Below are 18,878 nucleotides of genomic sequence, written 5' to 3' on the forward strand. Positions count from 1 at the left end.
CAGTCCGGCTCTTTCCCTCACTTGATTCCTCCCGGCCGCCCGCTGACTCAATCACGCTGCTGCTGGGGCCGGCAATTTTCCTTCAGGGCTGAGGGGCTGCATCAGCAGGGCTGGGGTGACTTTGAACAGGAGGAAACCAGGGGACAGGCACGGGGCTGGAAGGAGAGAGCAGAGAGAGAGAAAGAGAGAGAGAGAGAGAGGGAATGAGCCACAGATCAATTAGAACAACACTTAGATCTACACGCGCCTGTGCAGGAGAAAGAGAGAACAGCAGGGAAGGCAAGAGGAGGGGAGAGGGTGAGAGAGGAGAGAGCGGAAGAAGGAAGGGAGCGGGTGGACCGTCCAGCATAATCTTCCTTGAATGTCCAGCCCCCTGGACCTCAGGGAGATTTCCAATTTATTCAAAACAGTGCTCGCTGCAGAAAGAAAGGCTACACACATGCACATGTGCGCGCGTGCGTGCGTGTGCGCGCGCGCGCACACACACACACACACACACACAGAGTTCAGGGCACAAAGCTCAGCCCAGATTTTGCTGAGAAACTTGCAAACAGTCTTCACAGAACCCGTTGGGGAAATCGAATTGCTCATTTGCCGGGGAATCCAAGCACAAATCAGGCACCGGGGGGCCAGAGAGATGGCCCAATGAGTAGGGCACTTGCCTTGCATAGGGCTGATCCAGGTTTGACCCGGCATCCCATAGGATTCCCCCCACCCCCGAGCCACACCAGGAGTGATCCCGAGTGCAGAGCCAGGAGTAACCCCTGAGCATCGCCAGCTGTGCCCCCCCCCAACAAAAATGAACAAACATGAAAGACAGATCAGGCACCTAACCTCATTCCCCAGCCTTCTGTCCCCCACCCATCCACACTCCTATTTCTATTTTTGCTCTTTGGGTCACACCCGGCGATGCACAGGGGTCACTCCTGGCTCTGCACTCAGGAATTACCCCTGGCGATGCTCGGGGGACCCTATGGGATGCTGGGAATCGAACTGGGTCGGCTGAGTGCAAGGCAAATGCCCTCCCCGCTGTGCTATTGCTCCAGCCCCTCATTCCTATTTCTTTTTCTCTCTCTCTCTCTCTTTTATTTCCTTTGGTTCTGGGGCCTCATCCCACAGTGCTCAGGACTGACTTCTGGCTCTGTGCTCAGGGCTCATTCCCGGCGGTGCTCGGGGGGACCGTTTGGGGTGCTGGGGATCGAACCTGTCTTCAGACCAGCCTGGTGTCCTTTAGAATGAATAAATGAAGGAATGATGCAGGGGGGTGGGGGGACGCCTCACTCTCGGCAGAAGGAGTGGGGAGGAGGCTAATCAGCCTCCAGCCACATGGAGAGGCTCAGACTGGAGGGAGGTCAGGCCCTCCCTTGATTGCTAAGATTCTAATTAACTTCCGGGCTAGAGGGCTGTCCCACTCGGAGGAATTATAGATAAGTTTGTATCCCGGGGTTCGAGCTTGGTCTCTAATGGGGGCCTGAGGGGGGGGCAGGAAATGCCCAGGCAGCCGCATCCCCCCTTCACACAGCCCCCCCCCACACCACCCCAGCCTGCCGGCCAGGGCCAGGGGGAGGCTGGCGCCAGAGAGAGTCCATTTGCATAGGTAGGTAATTGGTTTTGCAAATAAATCTGGTTCTTGAAATTTGTAGATTAGCAATAATACGTCTCCAGATGAGAGAGAAAGGTCACGGGTGAATAAAACAACAATTAAACTTTCAGGAGATTACAGAACGAACAGAAGCCAGGCAGCAGGGCGGCTGGGAAAATAGAAACCGGGGCTTGAGGGGGTGGGTTGGGGAGGGGAGGAGGCTGCCCATGTCCCGGGAAGCCCATCCTCAGCCTTCCTGCCTTCAGGACGGCCCCCAGCTCCTCCGGGCATCGCGGGATAGTCTAGGGGCCCAATTCCCCCCTTCAGTGGGCCTTGAGAACCCCATTTCTCTTTTCTTTCTTGTTTTGTTTCAGAGCCACACCTGGCGATGCTCAAGGCTGACTCCTGCCCCTGTGCTCAGGGATCACTCTTGGCAGGCTCATATGGGGTGTCGGGAGTTGAACCCAGGAACCCGGGTCAGCTGTGTGGAAGGCAAAGGCCCTCTCTGTCCCATCTTTAAAAACAGAGAGAGAGAGGGGCTGGAGCAATAGCACAGTGGGTGGGGCGTTTGCCTTGCATGCAGCTGACCCGGGTTCGATCCCCGGCATCCCATATGATCTCCCAAGCACTGCCAGGAGCAATTCCTGAGTGCAAAGCCAGGAGCAACCCCTGAGCATCGCTGGGTGTGACCCAAAAAGAAATAAAATAAAATAAAATAAAAACAGAGAGAGTGGCTAGTGGCTAGAGCAATAGCACAGCGGGTAGGGCATTTGCCTTGCAAGCGGCCGACCCGGGTTCAATTCCCAGCATTCCATAGGGTCCCCTGAGCACCGCCAGGAGTAATTCCTGAGTGCAGAGCCAGGAGTAATCCCTGTGCATCGCTGGGTGTGACCCAAAAAGAAATAAAATAAAATAAAATAAAAACAGAGAGAGAGTGGCTAGAGCAATAGCACAGCGGGTAGGGCATTTGCCTTGCAAGCGGCCGACCCGGGTTCGATTCCCAGCATTCCATAGGGTCCCCTGAGCACTGCCAGGAATAATTCCTGAGTGCAGAGCCAGGAGTAATCCCTGTGCATCGCTGGGTGTGACCCAAAAAGAAAAAAAACAGGAGAGAGAGAGAGAGAGAGAGAGAGAGAGAGAGAGAGAGAGAGAGAGAGAGAGAGAGAGAGAGAGAGGAAAAGTGCGCCCGCCATAGAGGCAGGCGGGGGGGGGGTGATGGGAGGGAACCTGGGGACACTGGCGTGGGAAATGTACACTGGTGGAGGGATGGGTGTTGGAACACTGTATGACTGAACCCTAGTCAAGAACAGCTTTGTAAGGGTGTATCTCACTCACAGTGATTCCATGTGAAAAATCTATGAAAACACACACACACACACTGTTTAATTTGGGTTTTTGTGGGTTTTTTTTTTTTCCTTTTTGGGTCACACCCGGCGATGCACAGGGGTTACTCCTGGCTCTGCACTCAGGACTTACTCCTGGCGGTGCTCAGGGGACCCTATGGGATGCTGAGAATCGAACCCGAGTCAGCCACGTGCAAAGCAAATGTGCTATCGATCCTGCCCCTAATTTCTTGTTTTTTTTTTTCCTCTGTGGGGGGCACATTCAACAGTGCTCAGGGCTGACTTCTGTCTCTGTGCTCAGGAACCGCTCCTGACAGGGCTCAGGGGACCCTGTGGGGTCCCGGGGATGGAACCCAGGTTAGCTGTGTGCAAGGCCAGCGCCCACCCAGCCACACCGTCTCTCCAGACCTCAAACCAGGATGTGGCACCAATACAGTTCAGCAGAAATCTCCCCCGTGCTGGCGGGAGGGCGCGGGGGAGTGGGTGTGGGAGCAGGGGCGGGGGAGGGGGAGAATGGTCTATCTCATTTCCACCCATTTTTTTTTTTTTTGCTTTTTGGGTCACACCCAGGGATGCTCAGGGGCTACTCCTGGTTTGCACTCAGGAATTACTCCTGGCGGTGCTCGGCGGGTGGGGGGATGCTGGGAATCGAACCCCGGTCGGCCGCGTGCAAGGCAAATGCCCTGTGCACTGTGCTATTGCTCCAGCCCCTTCCACCCACTCTTCTCTGCATGCAGAAAACCATGCCCCTCCCCCACCAAAATGGAGGTTAAGGGGGCGGGAGTGAGAAAACTGGGGGTGGGTTTGATCTCTGGCATCACCTTTGGACCCCCAAGGCTGCAGGAGTAAGCCCTGAGCACCACCGGGGGTAGCCAAAATTAGCCCCATAATAATAATAATAGATATCCCCACGCCGGCTGAGAAGAAATATCCTTCTTTCTCGGGAAGAAACGCGGCGTGGTGTCAAACATAGTGTGATGTCCATTAAGCAAACAGACCTGGTGGCGTGGGAATGGGATATAAGGGGAAAAATTATGTACATGGAACAGTGGGACGCTGGTGGAATCTCGAGCCGGAGCCGATACCAGCGCAAGCCCTTCGGTTCCAGAAACTGCTTGCAGAAACTCTACTAGTCTATCAACTAAGCCAGAGCCCCACGCCTGCCGATGACGGGAAATAACCATCCTTTTCGGTTTTTTTTTCCCTTGTCAGGCAGCGTGGCGATTACCAAACAGGCGTGAACTCGGTGGCGCGGGGCAAGGGGGAAAAAGAAAAGTTATGTAACAAACAGCGGGACTTAATATCTCTATATTCTTAGCAGTGGAGAACTATCAAATGCCTCCTTGGCAATAGGACTGCTTTCCTTTTTTGGGGGAAACCCCAACAATGGTAGTGAGTTGTGTGTTGAAACATGGAATGTAATCGAGATAAGGCATAAACGAAGTGGAACTTATCATGTACAAGGGTGGGGACTGGGGAGGTGGGAGGGGGTGGCAGGTATACTGGGGGGGTTGGTGATGGGAGATGGGCACTGGTGAAGGGAAGGGTGTTTGAGAATTGTATAACCGACATAATCCTGAGAACTATGTAACCCTCCACATGGTGATTCAATAAAATTATTAAAAAAAAAAAATAATAATAGCACTGTCCTCCCGTTCTTTGTTCATCAATTTGCTCGAGTGGGCACCAGTAACGTCTCCATTGTGAGACTTGTTACTCTGTTTGGCATATCGACTATGCCACAGGGAGCTTGCCAGGCTCTGCCGTGCAGGCGGGATACTCTCGGTAGCTTGGTGGGCTCTCCGAGAGGGACAGAGGAATCGAACCCGGGTTGGCCTCATGCAAGGCAAACACCCTACCCACTGTGCTATTGCTCCAGCCCATAATAATAATCACTGTCATCCATTACTCATCGATTTGTTCAAGCGGGCACCAGTAACGTCTCTCACTGAGAGACTTATCATTACTGTTTTTGGCATATCCAATACGCACCGGTAGCTTGCCAGGCTCTGCCGTGCGGGCGAGATACTCTCGGTAGCTTGCCGAGCTCTCCGAGAGGGGCAGAGGAATCGAACCCGGGTTGGCCGCATGAAAGGCGAACCCCCTACCGCTGTGCTATTGCTCCAGCCCATAATAATAATAATAATAATAACAAACAATAAAATGGAGCAGAGAGTGTCTGCTGGCTAGTTTTTATGGGTTTTGATTTGGGGGTCACACCTGGCAGTGCTCAGGGGCTACTCCTGGCGGGGCTCGGGGGACCCTCGGGGATGCCATGTGCCAGGCCAGTGCCCGCCCCGCCGTGGGCTGTGCTGCCACCCTGGCCCCTGGTGCCTGGTTTGAAATTAGCAAATTTTCTCTGTGAGCTGATTCCAGCCTAATGGGCCGGGACCGGTGCCTGGCGCCGGTGGCTGGGCGTCAGCGGCACCAATGGGCCCAGGAAGCCCCAGTGTCTGGGTAAGCGTCGGGATGCGAAAAGAGGGCCAGGCATGGGAGGGGAATGGGATCGCAAGGAGCCGGTCTTTAGCCCCCTGCCGACCGGTGACCTTGATTCTCCACCAAGAGCCGGCTACTGCCTGTCTTACAGGGGAAAAAATCCTTTTGATGGGGCCAGAGTGATGCTACAGCAGGTCAAGCTCCGGCCTTGCACGCAGCCAGCCTGGGTTCGATCCCCGACACCCCACAGCCAACCTCCCCACCACTGCGCCCTGCCAGGAGTGACCCCAGAGAGAGCCAGGAGTCATCCCTGAGCACTGCCAGGGGTTTCCCTTTCCAAAAAATAAAAAACTTTTTTGGGGGCGAGATAGGGGGTTTGGGTCATACCCAGCAGTGCTCAGGGGTGACTCCTAGTTCTGTGCTCAAAGATCAGCACTTGTGGGGGCTGGAGTGATAGCACAGCGGGTAAGGGCGTTTGCCTTGCACGCGGCCGACCCGGGTTCAAATCCCAGCATCCCATATGGTCCCCTGAGCACCACCAGGGGTAATTCCTGAGTGCAAAGCCAGAAGTAACCCCTGTGCATCGCTGGGTGTGACCCAAAATGTTAAAAAAAGAAAAAGAAGACGAAGATCAAGATCACCACTGGTTGGGCTCAGGGGACCTGGGTCGGATCCTGGACACAGGGTAGTCCTAAAACCGAGATGAGACCCATGGGGGCTGGAGGCAGAGACATTTCACTCAGGCGGGGAGGCACTGACCTGGCACGCAGCTGACCTGGGTTCGATCCCTGGTACCCCATAGGCTCTCCTGAGCACCATCAGGAGCTCTGAGCACTGATCCCTGAGCACAGAGCCAGGAGTCCGCCCTGGGTGTGACCCCAAAAATGAAAAAAGTAAGTTAAGCAGGAGGGTGGCCCACAAAGAAGGTCAGAGTGGGGAGGGATGCCAGAGGCCCTGATGACGTCTGCAGGTGGGCGAGCGCGCGTGGGGACCCCGGGAGCGGCGCAGAGAGGGGGTCCGGGCTCGGGGCCCCCCTCTGGCCGCAGCCGCCGGCAGGACGCGGCCCCTCCGCTAACGAGCCCCGAGCGGCGCGCTATTTTTAGCCCGGGCTCCGGGGCACGCCGCGGCGCTGCGGCCGCGCTGCCATGGAAACCGGCGCCCCGGCCCCGCTGGGCTCAGCCGCTGGGCGGGCCGCGGGTTCGGATCCCGCCCCCGGGCCGAGCCGCCCGCCTGCTCCTGCCTCGATTCACCTAGGCGCTTCTGCTGGGGGGGTTGTTTGTGTGTGGGGGGGGCGGGGGCACACCTGGCGAGGCTCAAGGGATCAGGCCTGGCGGGGCACGGGACCCTCTGGGGTGCCAGGGTGGAACCCGGGCCTGTCACCTGGAAGGCAAGTGACCTCCCTGGGCTCTGGCTCGGCCCCACTGGGACATATTTCAAGGCTGGGACCAACCTCAAGGAAAGACTCAAGAATGGAAGACAGTCCTCCTCCTCCCTCCCTCTCTCCCTCCTTCCTTCCTTCCTTCCTTCCTTCCTTCCTTCCTTCCTTCCTTCCTTCCTTCCTTCCTTCCTTCCTTCCTTCCTTCCTTCCTTCCTTCCTTCCTTCCTTCCTTCCTTCCTTCCTTCCTTCCTTCCTTCCTCTTCCCTCCCTCTCTTCCTGCTTCCTTTCTTCCTTTCTTCCATCTTTCCTTCCTTCCCTTCTCTCTCCCTTGCTCCCTCCCTTCATCCTTTCCTTCCCTCCTTTCCTCCTTCCTTCTTTCTTGTCTTCCTCCCTTCCCTCCTTCCTTTCCTCCCTGCCCCCCTCCTTCCTTCCTTCCCTCTCTGAGAAGTCGGACCCCTGGCATGCTTCCAGCACCCACCCTGCCTCTGTTCTATCCTGCATTGCCTCCTTCTGGGCACCCCCCGGCCGTGGGAGGGCAGGTGGGCGCTATTGTTACTGGCCGGTGGTCAGTGCGGGGCTGAGCCTGGCGCTGCAGACAGAGGCGGCAGGTGGAGGGTGAGCGCGGCTGGGGGGCTCGGGGTGTGGGCCGGCCCAGCACCACCTGTGGCCCCTGCCCGCAGACCTGTGTGTGTCTGGCTGTCCCTGTCCCCCCACCAGCCCCCGCACCTGCCTCCCTTGGGCCCTGAAGGTCAGCGCCTGGATGGGTCAAGGCTGTGGGCTCCGGGGGGGGGGGCTGGCTGGGGGTCCATCCCCGAGCCTCGGTGGCTAGAAAACGTTTGGGGGGGTGATGGAGGAGAATGTGCCTCAGGCTCCCTGGGGGGGTCTACTTCATTCTAGAACCCTCCCCACGGAGCCCCTGTAGCCGTCCCCACCCCTCCCCGTCTAACCGCCCCAACAGTCTCTCATTCATCATTTTTTTTGGAGGATTGTTTTGGGGGGGCACACCTGGCAGTGCTCAGGGCTTACTCCCGGCTCTGCACTCTGAGTTCGCTTTCAGTGGTGCTTGGGGAACCCTCGGGGATGCCCGGGATCGAACCGGGTCTGCTGCATGCAAGGCAAGTGCCCTCCCTGCTGTGCTATTGCTCCCACCCTCTTTTTTTTCCCTTGAGGTGTCAGGGATCGAACCCAAGGCCTCATCCTAGGCGAGTGCCCCAGGTCTGAGCCCCCTGCCTGGAGAGTCTCCGGGGACAGGGCAGGAGGGGGCCGGGGCGACCCCAAGACCCCTCTCTGCCCGCTGTTCTCCCCTCGCCGCTAACTCAGCACCCATTCATAGCAACGTCTGCACCTGCTTTGGTATATTTTTTTGGGAGGGATGGCTTTTTGGGTCACACCCGGCGATGCACAGGGGTTACTCCTGGCTCTGCACTCAGGAATTATTCCTGGCAGTGCTCAGGGGACGATATGGGATGCTGGGAATTGAACCCAAGTCTGCCCCTTGCAAGGCAAACGCCCTCCCTGCTGTGCTATTGCTCCAGCCCCAATCTCTGCACCCTTTACCCTGTGGACCCTCCCCCCACCAGCCCTCCCTCCCCGTTCTAGCCAAGGTAAAATGAGCAGTGTGAGCTGGTTCAGTGCCTCGGTTTCCCCACATATGCCACGGGGTGCGGGGGGTTGGGAGAAAGCTATGGTGAGAAGCAGATGAGCTAAGGAAAGTGTGTCGGGGTCGGGAAGAGAGTCCCAAGGGCCAGAGGGAGAGCTCCGAACCCCAGGTGTTTTGCTTTTGGTTTTGGGGAGGGGGGTCACACCTGGGTGTGCTCAGGACTGACTCCTGGCTCAGGGATGGGCTCGGGGACCCCATGGGGTACCGGGCATCGAACCCAGGTGAGTCGCGTGCAAGGCCAGCGCCCTCCCGGCTGTACTCTTGCTCCAGCCGGCCAAGTGCATTTTTTAAAAAAACAAAAAAACAACATTTTGGTGGGAGAGAAGGGGGGAGGGGGGAGGGAATAAGGGCTGGGGAGGGCCTAGCGGAAGGGGGAGGGTAATAGATTTCTCAGCCTCTTCCGGGCCCAGTAATTAACCCTGAGGGGCTAATTAAGTCTGGCTTCAGCTCCAGCCTCCCAGCAGCCTCCCTTCCAGAGTTCCTTCTCCCCTGGGGGCACCAGCTCGGCCCACCCGGTCTGGCCTCCCTCCAGAGAGGTGCCTGGGGCGGGGCCCCCCAGATTCCCCCGGCTTAATCATCAGGAATGAAGGTTTAATCAGTGTGGGATGGAGCCAGGCTGGGCAGCCGGGTCTGAGCCTGTCATTATTCAACACTTGGGTACTGGGCTCATTGGCTGTGGTTCTTTTTTTTTTGCTTTTGAGGGGAGGTTTGTTGTGGTTCGCTGTTCCTCTGAGTGTCTGATAGGCAGCCCCCGCCCCCTGCTTAGAGTGGGGAGTGAGGGGGGGGTTCGTGGGGGGGGGACTGGCTAAAGGGGCTAAGTGTTTTTGAGGACCGGGAAGTACATTTATTTTGAGCCGTGTCAAAGGAAGGTTGGCTGATGGGAGGGAGAAACTGAGGTTCAGAAGGACGTCCCTGGTCTCTCTGACGGAAGGCCAAAACTGGAGGACTGACCCTTCGGTGAATCCAGAGATTTATTTCGCTGTTGGTTCAGTTGTTCCTTGGGGGCTACACCCGATGGTGCTCAGGGATCACCCCTGCCGGGGCTCTGGGGACCATAGGGATGTCGATGTCAGAAATCAAACCCTGACTAGAAGCATGCAAGACAGATGCTATTTCTTTGGCCCAAATCCAGAGTTGTTTTTTTTTTTTTTTTTTTTTTGTGGGGGCCATGGGTGGTGGGTTGGGTCACACCTGGCGATGCTCAGGGCTAACCCAGGCTCTGCACTCACTGATTCACTCCCAGCAGTGCTCAGGGGACCCTACGGAATGCCGGGGACTGGACCCAGGTTGCCGCGTGTGAGGCAAGCATCCTTCCTTCCCGCTGGACTGTCCCTCGGGCCCCAGCCCAATCCAGAGATTTAAATGGGAGCCGCAGTGACAGAACAGCGAGGAGGGTGTTTGCCTTACACACAACTGACCCGGGTTCAATCCCCGGCACCCCATACGGTCCCCTGAGCATCACCAGGAACAAGGCCTCAGCTTAAACCCTGACCACAGCCGAGTATGGCAAAAAAAAAAAAAAAGAAAAAAACCCAAACCCAATCAATCAATAATGCTGACTCAGCTCAAAGGCCAAGAGCCATTAAATATAAAATCATGTATTTAAGGGTTGGGGGCGATAGAATGGTGGATAGGGCTTTTACCTTGCCCATAGCCAACCTGGGTTCGATCCCGGCATCCCATAGGGTCCCTTGGACTCGCCAGGAGTGACTTCTGAGCACAGAATCAGGAGTAACCCCTGAAGATTGTTGGTTGTGACCCAAAACCAAAAAATAGATACAATCATGTATTTCAGTTACACTCTGAGAGAAAGTACCATGGATAAAGCTTGCCTTACAGGGCTGGAGCGATAGCACAGTGGGTAGGGCATTTGCCTTGCACGTGGCTGACCCGGGTTCGATTCCCAGCATCCCATATAGTCCCCTGAGCACCGCCAGGAGTAATTCCTGAATGCAGAGCCAGGAGTAACACCTGTTCATCGCCAGGTGTGACCCAAAAAGAAAAAAAAAAAAAAGAAAAAATAATCCCTCTTTCTTTCTCTCTTTTTCTCTCCCTCTACTGGCCCCCCTCTCTGAGGCCACAGCCAGTGACAGTCAAGGCTGAGTCCTGGCTCTGCATTCAGGGATCATCACTCTTGGTGGGGCTCACAGGGACCCCATGGGATGCTGGGAATTGGACTGGGGTCTGGGAAGTGCAAGGCAAGAACCCTACCCATTGTGCTGTCTCTCTGGCCCTGAGCCGGAAGTTTCTGCCCGCCTCCTTTCCCAAATAAGACAACAGGGCAGAAATGATGCTAGTTGTCCAAAGGGACTCTGCACAGGGCAGATACTACAACAGGTAAGTCATTTACTTGCCTTGCATGTGGCCGACCTGGGCTTGAGCCCCAGCGTCCCATGGGGTCCCCCAAGCATTCAGGAGTTTATTCCTGAGTGCAGAGCCAGGAGTGACCCCTGAGCATCGCAGGGTGTGACCCAAAAAATATTAAAAAATTTTTTTCTTTAAAAAGGGAGTCAGCACAATCTGTCTCCAGTGCTCTGGGGCTGATCCCCTCCCTGTCCTTTCTCCCCCCCCACACTGGCCACCATGAAATTCTGGGAAGCTCTGCGTCTCGCTTTATCTGAGCAGATCGCTCAGAACAGTCAATAATTAGTCCTGAATATTCTCCATTTATCACTGAGGCAGGAGCCGAGTGCCTGGAGGCAGACACGGCAGCCAGGAGGGGCAGGAGAGGGGCCGGCGAGGGGGGGTCCTCCCGGCTCCCCCTTGATGCCGCCTTAGTACATGCTGTGTGATCCAGCCTCGACCCCGTCCCAGCTGTCACGATGCCACAGGCTAGCTGAGGAGGACAGGACACGAATAATAAATATAAATAATGAATGCTCCAAACAGGGGGGAAACCCAGGACGCGGGAGAGTCTCATGCTGGAGTGACACTGAACTTGCAATGTGAGAATAAAGACCTTTTTCCTGGGGTTCAGGGGACACCCCCCTTTCAGCCCCTGTCCCAGGCACATGCAAATGTCCTGCAACCCTTAGCAGAGCCACTGGAGCATCAGGGAAAGTGTGTGTGATTGATTTGGGGGCCACACCTGGCTTTGCTCAGGGCTGACTCCTGGCTCTGTGCTCAGGGAGCCCTCAGGGGTCAGACCGGGTCAACCCTGCGCAAGTCCAGCGCCCAGGCCGATGCAGGCGCTCTCTGGCGCCCCCTAGCGTCGGGAGCGTTAAGGTGCAGGGATCAAACCTGCCCAAGGTCTGGGCGGTCTGAGCTGAGGGCGGGGTCCCGCTGCTCCCCCCACCCCACCCCGTCCCCCCGCAGGCGGCCGGTAGGGGAGAATGAGAGAGAGCAGAGGGAGAGGGAAGAGAGGAGAACGGGGCAGGAGAGAGGGAGAGAGGGGGAAAAAGAGGGACGGAGAGAGGGAGGGAAGGCGGGTTGGGGGGAGGAGGAGGGAAGGGAGGGGAGGCCCTGCAGGGCTGAGCACCCCCTGAATCTGCCCCAGGCCCCCCTTCCTGGAGCCGGCGCCAGTGGGCGGAGAGGCGGAGGCAGTCCAAGGGCCCTGCCAGTCTCACCGAAACTCGGCGGCCCAAACTTGCTCCCGGGTGGGGCCGGTGGCCCAGAGGTGTGGGGGGGGCACAGAGCCCTGGTTTCACAGCCCCGTGGTGGGGCGGGGAGCATGGGGTGCAGGGCCAGGGGGCGGGGGGACCAGCATTCCTGGCCTGCGGGAGGCTGGAGGCTGGGCAAGTGGAAGGGGGTGGTGACCGGGGAGATTCCACTGCTGGCCCGAGGTCAGCCTGGGAACTTACTTTTTTTTGGTTGTTTTTGGGCCACACCTGGAGATGCTCAGGGCTGACTCCTGGCTCTGCACTCAGGAATCACTCCCGGCAGGCTGGGGGACCCTATGGGGTGCCGGGGATCTGACCCAGGGTGGCCGCGTGCAAAGCAAACGCCCTCTCCCCTGTCCTATGGCTCCGGCCCCAGACAAGATCCACTATCTCTGGGACTTCAGGCCAGGCTTGTGCCTCAGTTTCCCCATCTGGAAGCGGGGATGCCAGAAGCCACACTTCCCGAGGTGCGTTCAACTCAGGCGAGAGAGAGGGAAGGAGAGAAGGGGACCCAGCACAGGATAGGACGGGAAGAGAAGACTGGGAGTGAAGGAGCAAGGGGGAGAAAGAGGGAGGAAGGGAGGGGGCAAGGGACCAGAAGGAAGGAGGGAGGGAGGAAGGAGAGTCCCTTTGAGTCCCTCCTCCCGGCCAGAGCCAAGGGCCAACTCCAACATTATAATTTCAGACACGCCAGACCTGTCGAGGCGCAAGAAGTGGGTGCCGATTTGCATGCTATTTGCATGTGATTTGCATAGTGTTTGTGAAATGTCAAGAAGCCTTGAAAACCCTTTCCTACACCTCCCGACAGGGAGTAGGAAACTTTCTCGCCTCCCTCAGAAGCCCCCCTGCATGGAGTCGGTACCCCTCAGTTCGAGGGTTGCTGTCAGGATCTTTAACACCCTACCTGCAAAGTGGGCTCAAGGAGATATATAGCACCATCCCTCTCCCTAGCTCATTTTACATGCTAAGGGGAAGCTTTTGGTCCTTGAAAGTGGACTGCTAGTGCTCAGGCGCCAAGTGCTCGTGGGGATATTATGGGATGGTGGACGTGGGGACTATTGGAAGTGTGTTAGCTGCATGCGGTGCCAGAGGTGCCTTGGGACCACTCCTGGCCCGGTCAGATGCCAGCAAGGAGCACCATACTTCTCCCACCCCCTAGACCTGAGTTCCCCATGTGTCAAACTCAACTGAGAGATGCCACTCACAAGGCAAGGTGGGTGACACTATTTTAGTGGAGGGAGCCCGCCACGGGGGTTGGGGGGGTGAGGTGAAGGTGGCGGGTGTGACATCATTAGAGAGGGAGGTGGGGGGGTCACCCCTTCTCTGCCACAGATCATTCGAGAGAGGCTGTTCACAGTAGATTCCCCAGAGGGGTGGGGGAGGAGCGGGTCCCAGAAGACTTCCTGGAGGAGGCGGGCATCTGGGTCAGAGTCAAGTGTGAAGGATGCTTCCGGCAGAGTCCTGGCCCAGCTCGGGCAGAGGTGGGGCTGAGAATGTCCAAGGTCCACGCCCCGAGCCCCGTGCCCACCCCCCACCCCCCCTCACCGCAGCAGCAGGCCTCCTCTTCTCTCTGCGTTTCTTCACGCGGGTGGCATTTCTGAGGGTCCGAGGGAGGGTGGCCGCAGTGGACGGGGTACGCCAGGCCCCGGGAGGGGAGCCGGACCCCACGGGTCGCACAGCAGAGCCCGCTGGCTGATTCGCACCTGGGACCGCACGGGCAGCAGCAGCCGGGGCGCGTTTCTCTGGCTGCTGGGGGACCCACAGACCTGGAGCGGCAGGACAGGAAGGACCAGACAGTTTCAGTCGAGGTGCCCGGGGGCCCGAGCGAAAGGACAGAGGGGAGGGTGCTGGCCCTGCCTGCAGCAGACGCGGGTTCAACCCCCGGCATCCCATAGGGTCCCGCACCCGCCACCCCGGCACCGCCAGGAGTCACTCCTGAGCACAGAGCCAGGAGGAGCCCCTGAGCATCGCTGGGGGTGGCCCCCAAGCAAACAAAAAACTTACAGTCGAGGTGGTCAGACCCGGGGACTGGAACAACAGGACAAGAAGAACCAGATAATTTTGTTTGTTTGTTTTGCTTTCTGGGTCACACCCAGCAATGCACAGGGGTTACTCCTGGCTCTGCACTCAGGAATTACCCCTGGCGGTGCTTGGGGAACCCTGTGGGATGCTGGGAATTGAACCCGGGTCGGCCGCATGCAAGGCAGACGCCCTACCTGCTGTGCTACCGCTCTGACCCCAGGACCAGATAATTTTAAGTTAGTCCTGAGGAGGGGGTGAGGGGGTGAGGGGTTGGGGTGCAAACCTGATTTTGGAGCCATCTAATGGCCAGTTCTAGAATTGCAGGCAAAGAACGCAAATAAAAGTTCATGTTTACACGCAAGCCAGCAGTTTATTGGGGTGGGAAGGGGAAGGGGGTGTGTTTTCTGGGTTCACAGCTAAAGGGATTCAGAATTTACTCCTGGCTCTGGCACTCAGGGATCGCTCCTGGCAGGGATTTGGAGTGCTGGGGATCAAACCCAGGTCAGCCGGGTGCAAGGCAAACACCCTCCCCGCAGTGCCGTGGAAGGTAGCACCTCTCCTCGGCCTCCTTAGCATTCCCCAGCTGTCTTTTTTTCTTTTTGGGTCACACCCAGCGATGCTCAGGGGTTCCTCCTGGTTCTGCACTCAGGATTCACTCCTGGCGGTGCTCAGGGGACCCTAATGGATGCTGGGAATCAAACCCAGGTCGGCCGCGTGCAAGGCAAACGCCCTCCCTGCTGTGCTATGGCTCCAGCCCCCTTTCCCAGCTGTCTTACCTGGAGTGAGCGCCAGGCTCCGGGAGGCGCCCCTCCACCCTGGTGGGCTTCTTCCAGCCAGCATCTCTCCGCTGCCCCAGGGCAGCCCTTCACCTTCTGGAACGAGGGCTGCTGGGAAGAGGGGAGACGAGAAACCAGATCGCAAAGGAAGCACAACCCCCCAGGTGGCCCCGGCTAGTGGGCGCCCATATTCCTGCTCCCTTCAGGGCTTCCGGCCCCAAGAGCCTCTCCCCCACTCGCAGGAGAACCAAGCCCCAGGGTTATGCACTAGATAGCTCCTTCCCCAGCTCCAGAGACATGATGTTCGTCATGTTTACTAAGCAGCTGCTATGTGCCCCACACAGACACAAACGAGCGAACCCATAACACTCCCGGCGACTGTCCGGTCCAGCAGGGAAAGCAGGGTGGGGGAAAAAGATTGAAATACAGAGAAGTGGGCTGGAGAGGTAGGAGAGGGGCCGTGGGCAGGGTGCTTTGCCTTGCGTGAGGCTTCAATCCCCAGCACCCCATGGGGTCCCCTGAGCACTGGCAGGAGTGATCCCTGAGCAAGGAGTCAGCCCTGAGCACTTTTGGGGACGGCTCTCCAAAAAAAAGGGACACACACACACACACACACACACACACACACACACACACACACGGATACAGATGTTGGTGGGGTGCAGTTTTAAATGAGCTGATGAGGCTGCAATGCACCAAAGTGTCATCTGATCAAAGACAGATGGAGTTAGAGGGAGGTGGCTAGCAATCAGGTGCCTGAGGAGCCAGTGCAAAGGCCCTGAGGTAGGAATACACCAACAGCCGGTTGGTGCTTAATTAGCTTAGCCTCCATCGCTTCTTGGACCTCCACCCTGTGCTCCCTCCCTGGCATTGCTCTGGGCTGACTCCTGGCTCTATTCTCAGGGATCACTGCTGCATGGGGGCTGGGGGGCCCTATGGGGTTCGGGGAATCAAACCCGAGTCAGCCATGTGCAAGGCAAGTGTCCTACCTGCTACCCCATCGCTCTGTCCCTGCCAATTCATAAATGTTTGTAAATAATGATTTTGCTCACCAAGGGTAGTTCAGCTACTAGGACTTGTAGAAGGGGTCCCAGGGGGCACCCCCTCCCACCTCCAGACCCCACAGACTCCCCAAAAGGACCTGGGAGGGGGTGAACAACCTCGCTGGAGATTCCTGACCTGCCATAGGAGTTTCTGCGCTATTTTTGTTTGCTTATTTTCTTTTGTTTTGGGGCCACACCCAGTGGTGTTCCAGGCTTACTCCTGGCTCTGTGCTCAGGGATCACTCCTGGCAGACTCGGGAGAGCCCCCCTGTACACCCCAAGACACACATACACTTCCCAGTGACCTGTCTTTGTGGCAGTTCTAGCTCTCACCTGCTTTTCATTTGTTTTAGTTTTGGGGCCACATCTGGAGGTGCTCAGAGCTGACTCTTGGCTCTGTGCTCAGGAATCACGCAGAGAGGGGACCCTCTGGGGGTGCCAGGGTTCGAACCCGGGTCTGCAGAGCCCTGACTGCTGTATTTTGGCTCTGGCCCCTCTGGTTGTCTCTGTTCACGTGTTAGGGCCACACCGGGGAGCTCTGGGTGTCCGCTGTCCCCTGGGCACTCGGCTGAGCTTCCTGCCAGCAAAGCTCTGCTCTCAGGGGGACCCTCCCCTCCCCCCCCCACGCCTGCCCCTCTCACCCGCGTCCCCCCAGGGCTGGGATGCCCAGACACCCAGGGCAGAAGGTGGGGCACAGCGCCGGCTATGGGGTGGGGGGACGGGTGGGGACAGAAGGACGGAGAGCAGACATGGTGGGCGATGAAGTGAATGGGCAGGTTCAGGGGGCTGGGGTAGGGGGTGCGGCAGGCAGGGGGTACCTGGGGCCACCCACCAAGCCCCTTCCTACCTGCCTGGATCCACCACTGGCCGCACCCCATCCTGCCCTCCCCAGAATACCAGCGGGGCCCACCTCACCCAGGACCGCAGCGGGACACCCCTGCCACCCAGCACCCCAGTGTGGCCTCTGTACCCACATCCTCTTTGTTTTCCCTTTGGGGGGCCTCAGCCGGCAGTGCTCAGGGCTGACCCCCTCTCCGCGGTCAGGGCTCGGCTCGGGGGGTGCCGGGGCTGGAATCCGGGTGGGCCCCGTGCAAGGCAAGTGCCTCCCCGCCGGCTGCTCACTCTGGCCCGGGCCCCTCGTCCAGGGCTGCGGCGGGGCCATGCCATGCCCTGTGGCCCAGCCGGGCTCGGGGCCGCCCGCCCCCGCCCCCGCCCCCAGGCTCCCGGCCGGGCCCCCTGAAGACTCAGAGTCCCCGCGGGGCCGCTTGGCGACCCCCTCCCTCCCCAACTCCGGCTGGGCCGTCCTGCCCCCCACCCCCCGATGTAGACCCAGAACCGCCCCCAGGACCCCCCGGGACCCCCGCCCGCCACCGCCCCCGACCCGAAGCCCCGCGTCCGGCCACCTGGGGTCGCTGACCAGCAGCAGCACCGCCCCGTCCTGCAGGCGCGCGTCGCGCACCGTCTGGTGGTCGTCCAGCCGCCGCGCGTTGTAGTAGAAGGTGCGCCCCCACGAGCTGACGCCCTGGCCCACCAGCTGCGCGCGCAGGTCGCTGAGCGTGTCCCGCGGGCGCACGGTCAGCGGCAGCAGCAGCGCCTCGTCCGCCAGGTGCACCTTGATGTGGTAGCGCTTCCAGCGCGACAGGCCGCGCCGCAGCCCGTCCATGGCGCCGCGACCCGCACCCGCCCGACCGGCCCGGCCGCCGCCGCCGCCCCGCCCCGCCGCGCCCGCGCGCCCGGGCCGGCCTCCCGCGAGGGGCGGGGCCGCGGGGTGGGGACCGGGTTGCGACACGCTCGGGAGGGAGAGGCGATGCCGCTGGGAGGACGTGGAGAGAGAGGGGGGGTTGCCTTGGCAGCGGAAGGGTGGCAGACTGAGGGTCTGAAGGGCTGTGCAAAGGCCCTGGGGCAGAAGCAGTGGAGGAGGGGCTGTGCAAAGGCCCTGGGGTAGGGAAGGGACAATGTAATGGCCCTGGGGCAGTGGGAGATTTTTTTTTTTCTTTTTGGGTCACACCCGGCAAGGCACAGGGGTTACTTCAGGCTCTGCTCTCAGGAATTACGCTCAGGAATTACCTCTGGCGGTGCTCAGGGGACCTTATGGGATGCTGGGAATTGAACCCGGGTCGGCCGCGTGCAAGGCAAATGCCCTACCCGCTGTGCTATCACTCCAGCGCTGTAGTGGGATATTTTTTAAAGGTTTTATTACTAAAAGTAAAGAGGAGGCCCTGAATGATAATACAGGGGGTGAGGCATTTGCCTTGCTTGCATCCAATGTGGGTACCCAGGTTTGATTCCCCAGCACCCCAAATGGTCTTCCAAGTCTGCCAGGAGAGATCCCTGAGCACAGAGCCAGGAGTCAGCCCTGAGCACCACCAGGTATGACCCCTCTCTAATGCTCCCCCCCCCAATAAATAAAAGCAAAGAGGGCTGGAGTGATAGTACAGCAGGGAGGGTATCTGCCTTGCACTTGGCTGACCCGGGTTCGATCCCAGCATCCCCTAGGGTCCCCTGAGCACCATCAGGAGAGATTCCTGAGGGCAGAGCCAGGAGCAACCTCTGAGCATTGCCGGGTGTGGGCCCAAAGGACAAACAAATAAACAAAAAAGAAAACCCAACTAAGAGCAAAAGAAACTCCATTTAGACTTCTTCCCCCAGCACATCCACGAAGGATGAAACTAGGTGAAGAAAACACGGGGACTCAAAATGATGATAATTGTAGTGTGGCCGCGCAACTCTCATGGACAGATTCATACCTAACCGTGGACACACGCGGTCCTGCACGCGGCTCCTCCAGGAGGCTGGCTTACCCACCAGGGACAGACTCCCTTCCTTCGAAGGCAAAAAGCTTCTGGAAGCCGGGCCGGAGCGATAGCACAGTGGGTAGGGCGTTTGCCTTGCACGCGGCCGACCTGGGTTTGATATCCGCGGCATCCCATATGGTTCCCCAAGTGCCGCCAGATGTAATTCCTGAGTGCAAAGCCAGGAGTAACCCCTGAGCATCGCTGGGTGTGACCCAAAAAGCAAAAAAAGAAAAAAAAAAAAGCT

The 18,878-nt window shown here is 58.4% G+C and overlaps 1 protein-coding gene across 2 annotated transcripts; it reads right to left on the reverse strand.

The window, feature by feature from the left end:
- Positions 1-136: 136 nt before the first annotated feature.
- Positions 137-17,561, reverse strand: TINCR (TINCR ubiquitin domain containing). 2 transcript variants are annotated; one of them, XM_055127813.1, is made up of 4 exons: positions 17,243-17,561; positions 14,797-14,904; positions 13,544-13,764; positions 137-155 (listed from the first exon to the last, which is right to left on the reverse strand). In XM_055127813.1, the coding sequence occupies exons 1-2, from the start codon at positions 17,500-17,502 to the stop codon at positions 14,886-14,888; spliced, it is 279 nt and encodes a 92-aa protein (XP_054983788.1). In that variant the 5' UTR covers positions 17,503-17,561; the 3' UTR covers positions 137-155; positions 13,544-13,764; positions 14,797-14,885. The 2 variants fall into 2 exon arrangements, with proteins under 2 accessions (XP_054983788.1, XP_054983787.1); XM_055127812.1 differs by having other exon boundaries at positions 14,797-14,907.
- Between the last annotated feature and the right edge of the window lie 1,317 nt (positions 17,562-18,878).

The sequence above is a fragment of the Sorex araneus genome, chromosome 2 (genome assembly GCF_027595985.1).
Source record: "Sorex araneus isolate mSorAra2 chromosome 2, mSorAra2.pri, whole genome shotgun sequence".
NCBI classification, from domain to species: domain Eukaryota; kingdom Metazoa; phylum Chordata; class Mammalia; order Eulipotyphla; family Soricidae; genus Sorex; species Sorex araneus.

Bases quoted from the DNA above. Each gene is read 5' to 3' on its own strand.
- TINCR (XM_055127812.1), bottom strand. From the start codon at position 17,502: ATGGACGGGCTGCGGCGCGGCCTGTCGCGCTGGAAGCGCTACCACATC. The intron at 14,908-17,242 runs GTGGCCGGACGC...CCCTCTTCCCAG, and splicing joins CTGCTGGTCAGCGACCCCAG to CAGCCCTCGTTCCAGAAGGT.